Here is an 18,250-nt window from a genome sequence, read left to right as displayed (position 1 = left end):
TGTTGGTGTAGTGCAGGCACAGCTTGATTGTGGAGGAGACGAGTGGGTGACTCCTGCTGTTAAAGGATAAGGCCGGTATTTTTTAATGCATTGCTTACCGTCAACAAATCCTATGAAAATAACAAAATCAACAATGCGTTTGCTCTACTCCTGTTACTTTCTGACTTCCCACGTACTGTTTGGCTCCAATTGTAAGCTAAAAACCTTGAAATACAGCTCACAAAGACATAGTTTCATTTTTAACAATCGCTAACTGTTACCATGAAAAGTCAGACTGTTGTAGTTATTACCAAATCAAATTCAATCATTGCTGATTTTGTTATTTTGATAGGATTTGTTGACGGTAAGCAATGCATTAAAAAACACCGGCCTTATCCTTTAAACTGCTGTAAGTGGCTCCACAGTGAAGGACCACTCTGCTTTCTACAGCCTCTACTTCCCTTAATTTCTCTCCTTTCCTCCTGCTGCTTTCCTCCTCTTGGTGTCCCACTGTGCCATCGTCAGTCCTAGACCTCCCATGCCCCTTACTCTGTTGAAGACAATGCACTGCTTTATGGCTCCTGGACACACACACATACGCACACACACGCACACACGCACACACACACACACATGCACACAGTGTTGTTTGTTCCCTCATGTATTTGAAGACAGCGAGATACTTGGCACCGGCGGCTACATGGCCTCATCACAGCTGGCCAGCAAAACTTTGAGGCGTCACTCAGAAGACACAGCTGGATGATGACTAGTCCTCTGTTTTCTAACACTCTGCTGTTGTTATCTTGCTCCCACACTTCCTACCTGCCTTCCCCCTGTCACCTCTCACCCACTCTGTTTTACTATCTCCTCCTCTCTTTCTGTCTCTCTTTTTGATCTCTATTCCCCTTTTTTCTGTCTGTCTCTCCTCCCTTTCTCTGCCCCTTCTCTCTCTCTCTCTCTCTCTCTCTCTCTCTCTCCCTCTCCCATCAGTCTGCAGTCCCTCCAGGAGGACTTACTGGTGTGTACGGCAGACGGCTACCTCCATGTACTGCACTGGGACGGCCTAGGCAGCAACGGACGCAAGGCCATCAGCCTCACTACAATCCCCTTCTCACTGGACCTGCAGTCTGCTAGAGGTTGGCACATACAAAAGAGTGGACTCACACACATTAACACACACACACAGATACAGACACAGAAGAAGACAGCAGGCCTGATTCCACTTCGCAGTGTAAATAGAAACTGCACTTCAGTTGCTAATGGGAGAGAATTAATTCTAAATCATTTCTCAATAGGTGAATAACCTTGGCATGCCCAAGGCTTTTTACTGGTTGTGTTCTTTCGAAAATCCACAGCTTCAATTGAAAGTGAATTGCGCCTACCTTGAGAACACACATGCACACGCACACGCACACACACACACACACACAGAGGTGCATGCTAATATACACAGGCAGCCACCTACACACACATAAAAACACCCTTTTTCTCATCACATTACCATATTTAGGTTGCATTGTTCCTCCTCCATTGCTGTTGCTTAGCTTGTTTTGTATTCCCTCTACAGTCTTCAATATCTAATATCTGATTACCTCTCCATAAGATGGAATACTTCTAACCTGTGTGTGTGTGTGTGTGTGTGTGTGTGTGTGTGTGTGTGTGTGTGTGTGTGTGTGTGTGTGTGTGTGTGTGTGTGTGTGTGTGTGTGTGTGTGTGTGTGTGTGTGTGTGTGTGTGTGTGTGTGTGTGTGTGTGTGTGTGTGTGTGTGTGTGTGTGTGTGTGTAGGTGGTCCGTCCCTGGATCTGGAGGGAGTGTATATCAGGTGTATGGAGTACTGTGTGACCCTGGACGGCTTTGCTGTGGTGCTGAGTGATGGACGCCTCGGCTTCATCACACCGCTCAGCAACACCATCACCGCAGATGTAAGGGCGCTTACAGACACACACACACATTCACTGCTGATGTGAGGACACACACACACACACACATAAAATATCTTATAAAAGAACAAATACACAGGATTACAACTGATGTAAGGATATACAGTATATACACACACACAAATACGCGCAAAGCACAGTACTTTACAGTATATAAAAGGCATTTTTTGTCTTTTTTTTTTATTTATCTTTTATTTAATCAGGTAGTCTCATTGGGATCGAGATGTCTTCTTCAAGAGAGACCTGAGAACAAAAAACATTCATAAAATTGCCAAAGAAAATACACAATACAATCCAGTCACTCATTCCAGCAGTCAAACAGTCAGCAACATAGATTATAAAACATGAAAAACATAATTAATAAACTCCATTATACAAGGCAGTTACAAACCTCATCGGAAATCGCTTTAAAATCATTGAAGGCATTCTAATTTCAAAGAGCTCTGCAGTCTCTTTCCATTTATAAAGTGCGTAGAACCAGACACGGTCTGGCCAAGATCAGATTCAACACTAACCAGTCCTGTCATCTGGTACTGCACCATAATTACTGCAATTAAAAGACAGTGGAGAAGTGAAGCACGGGGGTAGGTTCAGAAGTAGAGCCTTATAGATAAATATAATACAGTGCATTTCCCTTGTTGTTGTTGGACTGGCAGTGTTTTTTCCTGCATGGGGAAATTTTTGGCAGCCACCAAAGCCTTTTCATTTAGTGCCAAAGTGAAAAAAAAACAAGGAACTGAAAAACGAACTAAAAAAAACAAAACATTACCTTGAATCTTTTGAATTTTGGTACAATGTGGCCATCTGACCAGCAGAGGGCATTACCTCAAACTCAGTATATGACTCGGTAGTTCGATAAAGCCTAGGTCAGACTACAAAGCTGTTCCAATGTTGCCCTACGAGGGCAGTTCTGCCTAAACGACTGGCCTGCCTGCTGTCCCGTTAGGAAGCTGTTCACACTAGGCGTCGGGACAAAGATGGCCGTCACTCACATGAAGATGAGGGATCACACACCACTTGATGTTGTCATTCCAAAACATTTCAAGTTCACTGTAAATAAAATCACAAAATAGCCATTTTATTGTACTATCTACGTGGGTGGCGGTGGTTGTTACACGTGATTTCTCTTCAGGTTCATTCTGTTTCTTCCTCCTTGACCTAAAATCCCATTGGCTACCGCCAGTGTCACTCTCAGGTTTCTGTCTTGGTCTTGAGTCTTGGACTGCTTCACAGCAGACGAGCCTGACCAGACTCAGCCCGACAAAATCAAACATTTTGGAAAAAAATTGCGTCAGGACAAGCAACCAGAGTTGGCTGTCTTGAGTCCGTTAAGCTTTATACTATAGGATCATCTGCAGACCGTCGGGCCAGAAGTCAGACCCTGGTCCGGCCTGAATCCGGGTGTTTACAGGTCCTGAAAAGGGCTTAACACTAGAAAGGCTGTGAGCTGACAAAACTGGACATTGAGATTTTAAATGTAGATATCTTAAACACTGGAAATCCAATGGTCTCATCCTTCCATGACTTTTTTCAAATGTTTGGGCTTTTAAGACCTGTGTCTTAAAAACCTAACTTGGAGAGTAAAGATGGAGTTTTTTGCAATTTTCTCTCTACAAAATAACCTCATTTACTCCAGAACAAGGGGCTATCATTTATTCATTGGGTCATTAGATTGCGGTGGATACTGTAACGCTGATCGGTGTATTAGTGTCTTCGCTTGTCTTGAATTTGATTAGCAGTATTCAAAGCCAGTTCAATTTTAGAGGGCTTAAAAATATTGCAGTTTCTTGTTGCACTGTTTAGTGACAAATCGGCCCAGTCATGCAGGTTAGGTCAAATTTTATTTTTTTCATTTTCATTTTGGTGGTGACATTGGTCTTGTATTTCATTGTAAGTGGCATTAAAAAGATCTTAGATTTACCTCAAAGACAACCTGAAATTGGTACTGCTAATCCCATTAATATGCAAATTGATTCTCAAATTTTGCCCAGACAGAAAGGTTTTGAAATGGGACCATAGGTGTTTACGTCATTGACATCACCACCTTTCTGTAAAGGAAAAGCTTGTGCTGGTTTCCATACTGACAGAATGTCACCAGATATAAGTGTTAAATTAAAAATGAAGCAGTCCAGTGATAATGTGGGCGCTAAGCTGCAGAAGACTTGGATCAAGATTATCCTCTCCTGCAGACTCTTACATTTAGGCTTATATCCTGAATTGCCCCTACGGGATCAATAAAGTGCAATCTTATCTTATCTTGTCTTATTAAAGCTTAGTAAACTTAAGTGTATGTGACATGTTTAGAGGAGACCTTAATGTCAAGACTGATAACGGTTCACATCATACACACATTCAGTAATGTGTATTTTCTAATGGTTTCTAATGGTATGTGTGTGTGTGTGTTTGTGTGTGTGTGTCCAGCAGCTGCAGGGCGTCTGGGCAGCAGATGTGACTGATGGCACCTGTGTGGCTGTCAACAACAAGTACAGACTGATGGCCTTTGGCTGTGCCAGGTACGTGTGTGTGTGTGTGCAACTTTCTGCCTGCGTCTCTTTCGATATATCTTTACAATACACTGTTGGGAAGACAATCTTTGTGTGTGTTTGTCTGCGTGTGTGTGTGATAGAGATTGATTGGTGTTCATGCGGTGTGTGTGTCTAGTGTGAGAATCTGTCAGTCTGTGTTTGCCCAGGCTACCTAGTGTGTGCTTGTCAAGAACTCCTCATGGGTCGTGCAATCTGCCAGTTTGGCAGGACTTTCTCTTCCTCTCTTCGCTCCTCGCTCCCACTCTCAATCTTTATCGACATGTTTCACTTTCTTCATGTGCCTTTCTGTACACACACACACACACACACACACACACACACACACACACACACACACACACACACACACACACACACACACAGTGATGCAGTTTTCCCTGTGATCACTGGTTATGTTATAAACATTAATTATACAACAGTAAGTCAAGTAATTTGATTGGACAGGAGGAATTCAGTGAGTGCTGATATACAGTATAACAGCACCGGACCGTTTCACTATATGTATCCCTCCGCTGTACATGTGTTCTAATATAAACAGTTTCTGTGTTGCTTGGCAACACTTGGTAGTGGAATCCTGAGGGAACTGTTTTTGTTGGTGGAGACGAATAAAAGACAAAAATCATAATCGGTTGTCTCAAATTAAATAGCTTTGTTTGTTGAAGTGGTGTATAAAAGCAATATCACACTCGACTTCATGCTGTTACACTGTATATCAGCACTCCCTCTCGTGTGATTCTGCTTAACTGTGCAGGCAATAAAGGAAGGTAGAGCCAATAATCCATCTGTCTAGCTGTACAGGGAAAAACAGAAAGCTGACCAGTCAAAACTCCTTTTAAAACACATTTCCATATATCAGCATTGGTTCCTTTGGCATAGACTGTGATGATTTTATCACCTGAAAGAGCAAGATAGTAATATGACAGTAGGCAGAGATTGCAGCAAGTAGAATTAAGCGATCAATTCCTATAATCACACACAGACAGGCAACACAGACAATGAGCTGAGCCTTGTTGAGCGGTGTTGTTGGTATGGAGGTATGCAACATGTCAGTAATTGGTATGTGCATGTGTGTGTGTGCTTGCGTACGTGGAGTCAGCTATACAGACATGCAGGCATCAGTACACACCACATAGAAACATACCTTGGAGGAAGGCTATTGCAGTGACAAATTATAGCCTTGGGCCACAGTAACCTGTGCCAAGGCAGCATTCTGATGCTTTACGCAGCCCTTTTATCATATTATGTGTTTTTCTTTGCCTTGTAATCCAACAGTCGAAAGGTCATGACTGTTTGTGTGTGTGTGTGTTTTCTTTCTTCCAGTGGCTCAGTGCTGGTGTACATGATAGACACCACTACAGGATCCATGCAGCTCTCCCACAAACTGGAGCTCACCCCAAAACACTACCCAGGTATTACCCATGAGACTGGTTGCTCTCTCTCTCTCTCTCTCTCTCTCTCTCTCTCTCTCTCTCTCTCTCTCTCTCTCTCTCTCTCTCTCTCTCTCTCTCTCTCTCTCTCTCTCTCTCTCTCTCTCTCTTTCTTCTCTCTCTTCTGCTCTCTGTCCATCTCACTCTCTCGTACAACTAAACATACACACATTACGCACATTACTCCTTAGTGTAACTCCCATAGCTTAAAGTGCATGCGTGTTTCCCCTCAGTTCACCTCCATTGCATTCACTTCCCCATAATGGGATCTGATACCGCAGCTCCCCCTAGTGGGTGATGCGACATGCTGGGCCACCAATATCCAAAAACTGAAACTGGTGGTTGTTCTGTTGTCTGCTAAATGAAGATCTTAGTGTTAAGATGCCGGGGAAGAACCTGCCATGGTTAGTGATGGACACGCTGGTGTGTACATCAAAGGAATACACACACAGGAAGATTATTTTGACATTTAGCTGATGCTCATATTCAGAACATCTACAATAAATGCATTTTTTTTAAATAGGGCTGAACTCCATTAGTTATTCTTTGTCTTTCTCTCAAAATTCTTTGTGAACTGAATAACACTATATTTGAGTTTTACAGAATCTCAACATATTTCCATATGTAATCTGGGCATCTTGCATACAATTCACTGGATATTTATCCATAGATAAGGAAATTCAGGAGAAATAGGCAGAAAGTGCAAAGATACACAACTCATTTTCACCAACAGTACAGCAATAAATAAGGCTATTATGAACTCTATTAAATGTTTTTCTGAATTCTCCTCCTGTTCAGACATCTATAACAAGACAGGCGCGGTCAAGCTGATCTGCTGGTCACCAGACTACAGCGTTGCCATGGTTACATGGGAGTGTGGTGGCCTGTCGCTGTGGAGTGTCTTTGGAGCGCACCTTATCTGCACTCTGGGAGAGGACTTCGCGTGGGTGGACACACACACACACACACACACACACACACACACACACACACACACACACACACACACACACACACACATTACACCTCATTTCATTCAAATGTATATTAATGTTAGTCTTTCTTCTTTTTTCCTGTCTGTTTTTCCCTCAGGTATCGTTCTGATGGTACCAAGAAGGACCCCATTAAAATCAGCTCTATGGTGAGTCCGTTTATTTAACACCATCCACCATTAAAGCTGTGCTTATGTGTTTTCCATGGTCTTCCTCATTACCTCTTTCTAATGTGTAATATTAGTAATAATAAAAAAAAATGTGACTTGAATAGCATTTTACAGAAATGTTACAAAGAGTAAAGTACAGCGTCATGACAGCAGACAGAGCCAAATGCGAGCCAAAGTGTCTCAAAGTGTTTATTTGAAACGTGTCCCACAGCAGGAGTTAAAATAATTAGATCACTCAGATAGTGACTTGTATTCATTCAATCAGTTTCTTTTCAAACTTTAGAAACCAGTATTCATGAAAAGACTCTTGTACCCAGTCAACGAGGAGATAATTGATCTTGCATGCTGTACCATAAGCAAACAAATTGGAACATTTTTTGAATTGATAGACTTAAAGGTCAATTGAATTCTATCCCTGTTATCAAGAAAAGTGACCCGTGCTGATATGTATTCAGAGTAGGACTTCTAATCTACATCAGTGTTTTATTTCTGATAGCACCTGTTAAGCTAATACTGGGAATTTGACTCAGTCATTCGACGTCAACACTCAAACAGACTTGATAAAGACAGGCGTGATGTGGGAAACAGCTCTCCCAACCTGACATCCTTAATAAATATCTGTTGGGGTCTCATTTAACAATATCCCTGTATGTGCTGAGCTTTGAAAGATGCTGAAATCCTAACCAAAACTCTATTTGCAAATAAAACATTCATACAAAATGTTTTAAGGCTCAGTACTTTGTATATGGCACATTTTATTGTGTATATTTAAAATGGTTAAAATGGCAGATTTTTTTTCTTTTTGTAGGAAAATGTTCTGTATAACATGCTTTGAAATGTCTAGTCGTTGTGTCTGTAGTGAAACTCACGTGTCCCCTCTGCAGAGCTGGGGAGCGGAGGGCTACCACTTGTGGGTGATCCCCTCCAAACAGGAGAGGAGGAGACAGGAGGAGCAGCAGGAGCAGCAGGAGGGGGAGACGATGGCACCTCCTCGCTCCTCACTGCAGGCTGGCATACTGCAGTTCCACTTCATCAAGAGCGCCCTCACTGTTAACCCCTGCACGGTGAGAGGAAAGCCGGAGATGCACCACGCATGTGTACTGTGAAAAACTCGCATCTCCAAAACGTCAGCTTTCAGGAGCTGAGAAAAGCAGCCTTGTTATTAGCTTGACCACAGTGTGTTTTTGAGTTTATCCAGTGGGGATTTTAAAGGGTTTTTATAAGCCAAATGATGGGAACATTTTCTCAACACATAGAGGAGCATGTAATCCTTCATTTAAGGTGAAACCATCAAATTTCAGAAGATTCAGAGACATTCTCCAACATGCGGAGACTTATGACCGCTGTGTGTGAGACACGGCCTTCTTAGGTTTTTCAGCTTTAATAATGGAGAGTCCTGGTGGCTCAATTGGCCAAGGAGCTTACCATGTAACTGCATCACTGCATGTCATCCCTCTCTCTCTTTACCAATCTTTCTTGTCTATGTCAACTGTCAGAGACAAATGCTATAAAACAATCTTTGGAAAAAAAAAAAAAGAACACATTAAATAATGATTCTCCCACTGGCAAAGTGTCATATCTCTAGCATCTACCATCTCAAAGAAATATGAGCAAGTAAATGTGGGTGTTAGAGCAAAAAATTTAACTTACTATGAGCACATGCATGTACACACACACACACACACACACACACACACACACACACACACACTAAATACCAGCACACACCAGGTATTAAACATTCATTCTGTGTTTGCCTCTCTCCTCTATGCAGAGTAACCAAGAGCAGGTGCTACTCCATGGTGAAGACCGCCTCTACCTGACCTGTGGTGACCCCACACAGGTCCACAACGCCTCCGACACACACAACACGCACCCTCACACACACATCCACCCACGGGACAGCAGCCCGCTGCACCATCCCCCCAGCCCCAACTCCTCTCTCTCTCAGGGACTCAGCACTTTACTGGACACAAGCACTGGCACGTGGTCCAGGTGAGGACGCAGCAGCAAATCTGGTAGCATCAACCAGGCAGTTTGATTAATTCTGTGCCTGTAGTTTGCCTTTTGGGAATGAACTTAATTATGTACTGTGTGACAGTACATAATACTGAACTGTATGGTTTTCTCATGGCATTTTTCTTTTCCTCCAGATTCACAGCACATACCTAGAGAGCAACTGGCCTATACGGGTAAGTGTGTGCTTGTGTGAGTGTGTGTGTGTGTGTGTGTGTCAGACCTTGGTCAAAAGGTATTTGAAAGTAATTAATATAACCTGCTTGGAGTACCAGATGGGTGGGATTTCTGTGTCGCAGCAGATCAGATCAGATCAAGTGTCAGGAAAGTTGTCAATCACATAAACGTGTATTAAATTGACTTTCAAGTTCTGTCCATAGACTGTAAAAAAGAGAAAAAAAAAAACCTTCTGTCAAATACTTTCCTGTGATTATTCTGAAATTTCTGGGCCTGAATATATTGTTTATGTCTCAGAAACACAGGCATCTGGTACTGCAATGTTTAAAACAAACACATTATTTGCAGTTATCGTTCCACCCAGGGCCGGTGTGTGCACACAGACTGTAAATGTTGCAAATGTTGCATGTTTACAAGGTAAACCTATTATCTGTGACCACAAGTGTGTTTGTATATAAGCGGGATTGTCCATACAGCAGGTGTGCAAGCGGTGTATCAATAAAAAAAATCAATAGACTTTGTCAATATGACTATAAGAGGACTTTACAAATACTGACCCTGTTTGTTTTGCTATTGTGTGTGTGTGTGTGTGTTTTCTTGTGTGTGTGTGTGTGTCTCTTTATTTTATGTCAACACTAATAAAATTATCATCCTGTTTGCCTTATCGTTGTGTGTGTGTGTGTGTGTGTGTGTGTGTGTGTGTGTGTGTGTGTGTGCGCGTGTGCGTGTGTGTCGACAGTTTGCAGCCATAGACACAGCAGGCCAGTGCATGGCAGTAGCAGGGAGGCGGGGCTTTGCACACTACTCCTTATACACCAGGAAATGGAAGCTGTTTGGAAATATCACTCAGGTATGTGACGCTGCAGAACGGAGGCTGAATATCAAGTAAAACACACACTTAAGCCCTCTCCACACTGCATTAGTATTACTAGAGGAGGTCTGGTGGTATTTTGTTAGTGATTTTCTCCGACTAGCCAGGTAAAAATTCCAGCTGAAATGACCTACTGTATGTTGAGTTAATTCTGATGTTCTGGAGTAATTTAAATCCCATCCGGATCGACATGTTGGTGCTTCAACCAATTATTGATTTGCGCGCCCAGCTTCTGGATTACAAGAGTCATACAGCCAGTGGCAGAGTACAGCAGCATCACTCTTTAGATCAGATTAGATGATTATTGACCCCATGGGGAAATTTGATCGTGGCAGCAGCTGACGTAATAGGATTCAGCAGGGGAAAAAGACAAATTAAATATAAGCACACAAATGGAATATAAAATAATCAACAAATGGAAGAGATAGTGCATTAAAGCACAGTTTGGTGGCAAGAAAAATAGAGAAAATAGTGGAAAAGAGTGCAGGAGCTGCTGCGTCTGGTGTTACAATGATACAGAGCCACTTAAAGAGAGTTTTTCCACATTTGGCACATTCACACAGGCGGGTTCCTGCCTTACCACGGTCCTCCAGTAAAATATTTTACTATCCAGATGAGTGACTAAAATTGCCAATGTGCGCGGGCAAAATCAAATTACTGACCTCCCCCGGTAATGCTAATGCCGTCCGGAGAGGGCTGTAGTCTGTATTTCTAGAATTCACGGTCAAAGTGGCTGTTATATTTTAGGAGAGTTGTTAGGTTTTCAAAATTGTTCCAACATTTTTGGATGAGATACAGTGACCGGTTTCTACGCAGTGCCCTGTGTTTTTGTGCACCAGTGGGTAACCGTTATGTGAATGTGTGTGTGTTTGCGTCTCTGCAGGAGCAGAACATGACGGTGACAGGAGGTCTGGCTTGGTGGAATGACTTTGTGGTCGTGGCCTGTTACAATTTCATAGACCAGCAAGAGGAGGTGAGACTGTGACACGTCACACGCACTTATACTATTTGCCTCATCATTGCTACACATCGTTCCCTTTCTCTTTCTCTCTTTCAGGCATTAGTTAAATGTGCGATTTCTATGTAACATTTCCCTCCCTCTCCCTTTCTCTCTCTCTCTCTCTCTCTCTTTCTCTCTCCCTCTCCCTCTCCCTCCCTCCCTCCCTCCAGATGCGGCTGTACCTGCGGTCGTCCAACCTGGACAATGCTTTTGCCTCGGTCACCAAGCTGCACTCGGACACGCTGCTGCTCAACGTCTTCAGAGACATGGTCATCCTGTTCAGAGCCGACTGCTCCATCTGCCTCTATAGCATAGAGAAGAGGAACGACGGGTGGGCTGCCTTCTACACACACACACACACACACACACACACACCTGCAGCTAGGGCTGGGCGATAAGTCAATATTATCGTTTATCGTCTTTCAGTGGAATCATATTTTGGGGATTTTGGAATATCGTGACACAGATTTCTGCTGTCTAAATTGATGATAAATAGCAAATTTTATTTAAGAAAATGAGATATGAAACATTTTAAGGAATATTATTTCTGTTTTGTTTGGCATCACACCTAACCATTAATTTCAATGGGATGAACATTAATTTGATTACTTATGCGGTTTTGCATGCGTGAGCCATATTGTGATATATTTCGATATAAAAAAAAAAGTCTTTATGATTATTGTGATATTGATTTTCAACCACATCGTTGCCGCTGTCTTTTTGTCCACCTTGTTAGTTGTTACTTGTGAACTATTTGTTTTTCACTGCTTCTGCTGACACTATGCCTGATGGCCTTTAACTTTAAACCTAAACCTAGCCTCCAAACCTGTGATGGCCAATTTTCAAAGTGAGGATTGGCCAAAATTCTTCACCTCAAAGATCCAAAATCTGAGTTCAGTATAGTAATACATGTGTGTGCATGCACACAGACCACAGTCGCATGACCACACACTCATGCTAACTGCTTAGAGCCGACTGTGTGTTTAAACTGTTTTTTTGCACAATTTCTCCCATTCACACACTCAGGAGCACCAGGGAAATCCTTGGCAGCAGTAGCCTTCAGTAGTATTACTCAGCAGCTTTTCCCTTGGGAAAAGAGGCTTTGAGGAAAATAGACCTAATACCCATCACATGACAGAGTTGGGCCTCAGCTTTACGTCTAGTCGTGACTAGTGTGCGTTTGTAATGAACAGTGTTCAGACAGCCTCAAAGCTTTGGAACATGGTAGAAATCTTAATGATTTTTGCTTGAATATTTGTAGCGACATAATCTTTTACTTGAGTGATATTCCAGTCAAGTACTCTAACTCAACTTTAACTCAAGTTGCAGTGCACCTACCTGGGTAAAATATTTCAGGACTCTACTACCTCTGGTAATTTCATTTTCAATGTTTCAGAACAGTGTGAACACAAATGCGTATTGCTTAAGAGGTTCAAAGTAAATGAGATTCTCCTTCTTCGCGGTCAAATATTGTCAGCTCTCATGCTAACAGCTTTTTGAAAGATTTCAGATTGAAAGTAATTCTCCTGGGGCGCCCCGGTGGCTCACCGAGTAGGGCGCGTACCATAAGGCTCAGTCCTTCCTGCAGCGACCCGGGTTCGAATCCGGCCCGTGGTCCTTTGCTGCATGTCCTCCCCTCGCTCTCTCTCCCATACCTTCCTATATCTCTCAAATAAAGCATAAAATGCCAAAAATAAATCTTAAAAAAAAAAAAAGAAAGTAATTCTCCAACTCCTTGTCTCAATTTTTTCTTTCTTTCTTCTGCTTTTGTTTCAAACTCTCACTTATATAAGTGTGCTTGTACTTGATTTTCCAGTCCAAACCCGTCAGCCAGTGTGGAGTTGCTCCAGGAAGTGTCCATGTCTCGTTACATCCCTCACCCCGCCCTCGTCGTGTCTGTCACGCTCACTTCTGTGCGCACCGAGACTGGCATCACATTCAAAGCCCCGCAGCAGGTAACGCAGGGACACAATCTGACACACACACACACAAGGACTGAAATTTGTGTCCCTTTATTGATATTAAACTATCTGTGGGATTGTGTGTCCATGTGTGTCCCTCTCAGGCCTGCATGGCAGAGAGCATCATGTTGAACCTGGCTGGCCAGCTGATCATGCTGCAGAGGGATCGTTCAGGACCGCAGGTACGAGAGAAGGAGACACCAGCCAACCACAAGAAGCTGGTGAGTCCAAACACCTCGCTTGGAATGACAGGCTTTTCATTTTCCCACCAATCTCACCTTGATTCAGGAATTACATGTCAGCAAATAGATGTTACAAGTGTTAGAAATCTTTTTTTTTTTTTTCACTTCTGTCACGTTTTTTTTATAGTCTCACCTGTCTCTGGCTTGAACATTGGTTTAGCAGTACTTTGTAGGACGTATTTCATTTTAGAATCCATAAATAAACCTATTTCATAAGTTCTATTTAGTCCACATAAGTAGGATTTAATGTGGCTTCTAGTAATCTCATTGTGTTGTGCAGTACTTCCTCAGTTTAAAAAATAAGGAATGTTAACATCACTAGCTGCTAATGTTGGCCTACTGAACTGAACCAGTGGTGCATTCAGAGTTAAATAGTTGGTGACTGTCAGTTTAAATAGTTATATCAATAGGCTGATGTTGGCCTGATGACATTTTACAACTATGAACTGATGAACTGGCTCATCCATAGCTCACCACTGGCTGATGTGAAAGCCAGTGATAGCTAAGTGATAACCAGAGATCAGCACTTGATGTGATGTTTTGTGAGTAATGATACATGCACTGCTAGCAACTTCAGTCTTAATACATCTTGATACATCGTATCTTCAGTCATAAGTAGTCTCGCTCAAATCTTAAACAGAGAAGCAGGATGTTAAGTAGCAAGAAACTTTCATTTGCAGTTGGTAAGAAATATAAAAGATGGAACAAAAACTGAATGGTGTTCTAGGTCTTTATTAATGCTTCCGTCTCCCTGTCTTTCTCTCTCCCCCAGCTACCGTTTTGTCCTCCGGTAGTGCTGGCCCAGTGTGTGGAGAACGTGTGGACCACCTGTCGCTCCAACAGGAAGAAGCGCCACCTGCTGGAGGCTCTGTGGTTATCCTGCGGTGAGGCGGGCATGAAGGTCTGGCTGCCCCTGTTCCCGCGGGACCATCGCAAGCCCCACTCCTTCCTGTCCAGACGCATCATGCTGCCCTTCCACATCAACATCTACCCGCTCGCTGTGCTGTTTGAGGACGCCCTGGTGCTGGGGGCCACCAACGAGACGGTGCTGTACGACGGGCTGCAGGGAGCCTCCGAGCCACTGGAGGCGCTGTTCCCCTACTGCACCGTGGAGAGGACCTCCCAGATCTACCTCCACCACATCCTGAGGCAGCTGCTGGTCCGCAACCTGGGTGAACAGGTGAGTGGAGGATCGGATCTCGTCAGCAGAAAGAGGAAATATAATAAACGTACACACACTGAGTCAGTCCTTTCCTCTTCTTTGTTCTGCCTCTCCCCCAGGCGTTGCTGCTGGCCCAGTCCTGCGCCTCCCTCCCTTACTTCCCCCACGTCATGGAGCTGATGGTGCACGTGGTGCTGGAGGAAGAGGCCACATCGCGGGAGCCCATTCCCGACCCGCTGCTGCCCACCGTGGCCAAGTTCATCACCGAGTTCCCCCTCTTCCTCCAGACCATCGTTCACTGTGCCAGGAAGACGGAGTACGCCCTGTGGAACTACCTGTTTGCAGCCGTGGGGAACCCCAAGGATCTGTTCGAGGAGTGTCTCATGGCTCAGGATCTGGACACAGCGGCCTCGTATCTGATCATACTGCAGGTACTGATTGGTTGCTGTGATCAGACAGACACAGTCACACTCTACATGCACCTATTCAGTGAGGTTTACAGCAAGCTTTGCAGGGATTATCAAACATTTTCAGCCTGGGACCTAAATATAAAAATAGCCTTACTCTGGAACCCAGTCTAGTTCATATATAGTAGAATTCTTTTGATATAATGATCTATAGAAACGAAAGCTGTATGGAACGTTATTATATTACAAAATGCTAAGACAGTCTCCTTCTCTTCTTTCTTCCCCCCCTCCCTGTCTAGAACATGGAGGTGCCAGCAGTGAGCCGCCAGCACGCCACTCTGCTCTTCAACACGGCGCTGGAGCAGGGCAAGTGGGACCTCTGCCGGCACATGATCCGATTCCTCAAGGCCATTGGCTCTGGGGAGATGGAGACCCCGCCCCCAACACCCACCACTCAGGTGAAGATCTTCAGGTCTTTCCTTTCCTTGCCACTTTTCTTTGACTTTGGCAGCAGACATCAGTCAAGGAAAAGTTACATAACAGTCTGATTTACGTACAGTAAAGCACACACATGCTCTAAAGTTTAATAACACACTTCAGCAGAAACCACCAACGGTTACAGATGACGCACAGAAACAGGTTATTGATGTGATTGGCAATTTGTTGTGACTTGTCAGCTGTACGTGAGCTAGACTGTTGCATAAACACAAACCTAGTTTAACTCTGTCTCTGTTCTCAGGAACCCAGCTCAACCGGAGGTTTTGAGTTCTTCAGAAACCGCAGCATCAGCTTGTCTCAGTCAGCAGATGCCATCGCTACGGGCAAGTTCAACCTGCAGAAGACCTTCAGCATGCCCAGTGGACCCTCCGCTAAAGGGTATGGACACACACATATGCACACACACACTGAGGTACTAGGAGTATGAAAATCTGTGCAAATCATAAGTTTGTGGGTATATTGTTAAACAGATCAGCAGAAGTGTTTCTGCTCCTGGGTATTCGCATGTACAGTATATACTGTATATTCCATGTTACATATACAAGCTGTATATATATTCCACATCTGTGTTGGACCTGCACACTTCACTTTGAATATGTCCTTAGCTGAAGACTTTGCTGCTGCGCTGTCTGAGTTGATAACACAGGCTCTATTGTAAGGATTAGTGCCTCATTCAAGTGAAGATAAAGCTGTTCTGATTTATTTGATATCAGTTTTTTTTACCAGCTGTCTGTGCTGAACCTACGCAAACAAGCCTAAAGTAGACCGACTAAACTCTTGTACTGAGAGGAACTAAACTGATGTGATGACTCTTCCTCCCACTTTCTCTTGTACAAGTGCCAATGAACCCAGGCCTGATGGTCATTATCTCAATTCATTTCACAATGATATATTGTGAGGTTAATTATGATATATTGCTCAACCTCTCTTTCCCTCTGCATGAGGTCTGGCTGTGATGCGACTCCTCTGTCATACATAAATAATATCTCTCTCTTCTCCTCTCCCTCTCCCAGCCAGCAGGTCATGCTGTGCCACATTTCCTCTGCTACATTTAAATAACAGCACATTTTCTTTCTCTCTCCCCTCGCTCTTCCTCTCTCTGTCCATTCCAGTCGGGACGTGGAGTGTGCGGAGAACATGTACATTGACATGATGCTGTGGCGTCACGCCCGCCACCTCCTGGAGCAGGTGCGCCTTCGGGACCTGGGCTGCTTCTCTGCCCAGCTGGGCTTCGAGCTCATCGGCTGGCTGTGCCGCGAGCGAAACCGCGTGGCCCGCGTTGAGGACTTCGTTATGGCGCTGAAGAGGCTCCACAAGGACTTCCTCTGGCCCTTCCCTGTCATTCCTGTTGGCAGCCTCAGCTCACCGCTGAGGAACGGACGCTGTCGCACAGGTGAGTGACGCAGGATCCAGGGAGGAGAGGAGCGCTCTGGGAAACTGACGCACTGAAGGTTGAGGAGTCTGTTTTCACAGCAGTTTTTTAAATGCTTCTCTTGACTTTTTGTTTGTTTCAAATGTATGTCTCAAAACATGGCACTTTGGACGTGAAGTTAGGCTGATTACTGACTCAAGGGATATCGCAAAAGACAAACACGATAATTTCAGTGTGTTTGTATTTTACATAATCTAGGGCTTTATCTCATTACATCACGATTTCTTTTGCTGTCCTTCCAAGTGCTGAGCACACGGCTGTTGAAGTCCCAATCGGCCGACAGCCTGTTGAACAGCGACATGGACACAGCGCCCCCTCAGGCGGCTCCCAGGAACCACACCTGGCTGGACGGCCTGGGGCCGAGGGCCAAAGACATGGACTCTGCCACCTCCACTCACTCCAACCTCCACACACCGCAGACACACGACGCTTTCCTCTCACCGCTCACCAACAAAGGTAGTGACACCTGAATACTTCTCTCTGTCATACCCACTAACCTCAAAAGGTTTATCAGCCCCTTTCATCTACCTTTTGATCTCTGTCATGAACTCAACTGAACTCGCTTTTTTCCTCCAATATCCTCCCTCATAACACATCGTATCTTCTTCTTCATCTTCCTCACCTTTCTTTTCCTTTCCTCTCCTCTCAGTGGAGGAGTACAGTATTGGCTCGGCCACGGACCTGACGGAGACGAGCTCGGTGGTGGACGGCGACTGGACCATGGTGGACGAGAACTCCTCCACTCTGAGCCTGAGCCAGGCTGAGCTGGAGCACATCTCCATGGAGCTCGCCAACAAGGGCCCGCACAAGTCCCAGGTGCAGCTCAGGTGAGTCGCCGACACCAAAGTCCAGCACACAATGACCACATCCGTTTACCATTGTGGAGATCATAAGTGTTGGGGATGATTGTGTGCTTCGATGTGAAACCGAAGTCGGTGTTTGATAAACTAAGGCTCACTGTGCGCCCCCGTGTCGTTCAGGTACCTCCTCCATGTCTTCATGGAGGCCGGCTGTCTGGAGTGGTGCGTGGTGATCGGTTTGATCCTGCGGGAGGCCAGCGTCATCAAGCAGGTGATCGGCTTTCTGGACAGCCCCGAGGTTCCCCCGGAGACTGTGCAGAGCGTCCGCAGCGGCTTATTGGCTGTTGACTCGTGGGCCTCCACTGATTGGTGGGTTCAGCACACACACTCTGCAGATGTGTATTTATTCCTCCCCTCTGTCTCTGGTTCATTCCTATCCATTAACCTTTGTCGTTATAACTAGGGTTGGTGCAGGTGTTGGAAACCGTTAAAGCTAGATGTTGTTCATGTTGTGTTTTTATGGTCAGAATATGCTTAATTTTTTTATTTTACTCTTTTATTTTAAGTGCTGGAACATCTCATTCTCAGTCTTTTTAAAGGTTTAGGCAATTTCAGTATGGGACAATGATA

General features: G+C 44.3%; 1 protein-coding gene across 1 annotated transcript in view; it reads left to right on the top strand.

Annotated features, from left to right (window-relative positions):
- The window catches only part of ric1 (RIC1 homolog, RAB6A GEF complex partner 1), a 55,809-nt gene that overhangs the window by 34,204 nt on the left and 3,355 nt on the right, over positions 1-18,250 (top strand). The window contains 23 exon segments of the mRNA XM_071522335.1: positions 970-1,115; positions 1,765-1,901; positions 4,341-4,432; positions 5,786-5,874; positions 6,691-6,835; positions 6,985-7,033; positions 7,939-8,118; positions 8,829-9,018; positions 9,021-9,049; positions 9,208-9,246; positions 9,987-10,097; positions 11,002-11,091; positions 11,289-11,449; positions 12,935-13,073; positions 13,184-13,300; positions 14,094-14,501; positions 14,603-14,914; positions 15,190-15,348; positions 15,630-15,766; positions 16,501-16,781; positions 17,064-17,276; positions 17,470-17,647; positions 17,801-17,989. Of these exon segments, the coding sequence (XP_071378436.1) occupies positions 970-1,115; positions 1,765-1,901; positions 4,341-4,432; positions 5,786-5,874; positions 6,691-6,835; positions 6,985-7,033; positions 7,939-8,118; positions 8,829-9,018; positions 9,021-9,049; positions 9,208-9,246; positions 9,987-10,097; positions 11,002-11,091; positions 11,289-11,449; positions 12,935-13,073; positions 13,184-13,300; positions 14,094-14,501; positions 14,603-14,914; positions 15,190-15,348; positions 15,630-15,766; positions 16,501-16,781; positions 17,064-17,276; positions 17,470-17,647; positions 17,801-17,989 (3,591 nt within the window).

This window comes from Centroberyx affinis, unplaced genomic scaffold (genome assembly GCF_046629955.1).
Source record: "Centroberyx affinis isolate AG114_WGS23_722 - 3 ecotype Tasmania unplaced genomic scaffold, CSIRO-AGI_Caff_v1 ptg000977l_1, whole genome shotgun sequence".
NCBI classification, from domain to species: Eukaryota; Metazoa; Chordata; class Actinopteri; order Beryciformes; family Berycidae; genus Centroberyx; species Centroberyx affinis.
Note: the sequence above shows the minus strand (reverse complement) of the source record. Positions and strands in the feature narration are given on the sequence as shown.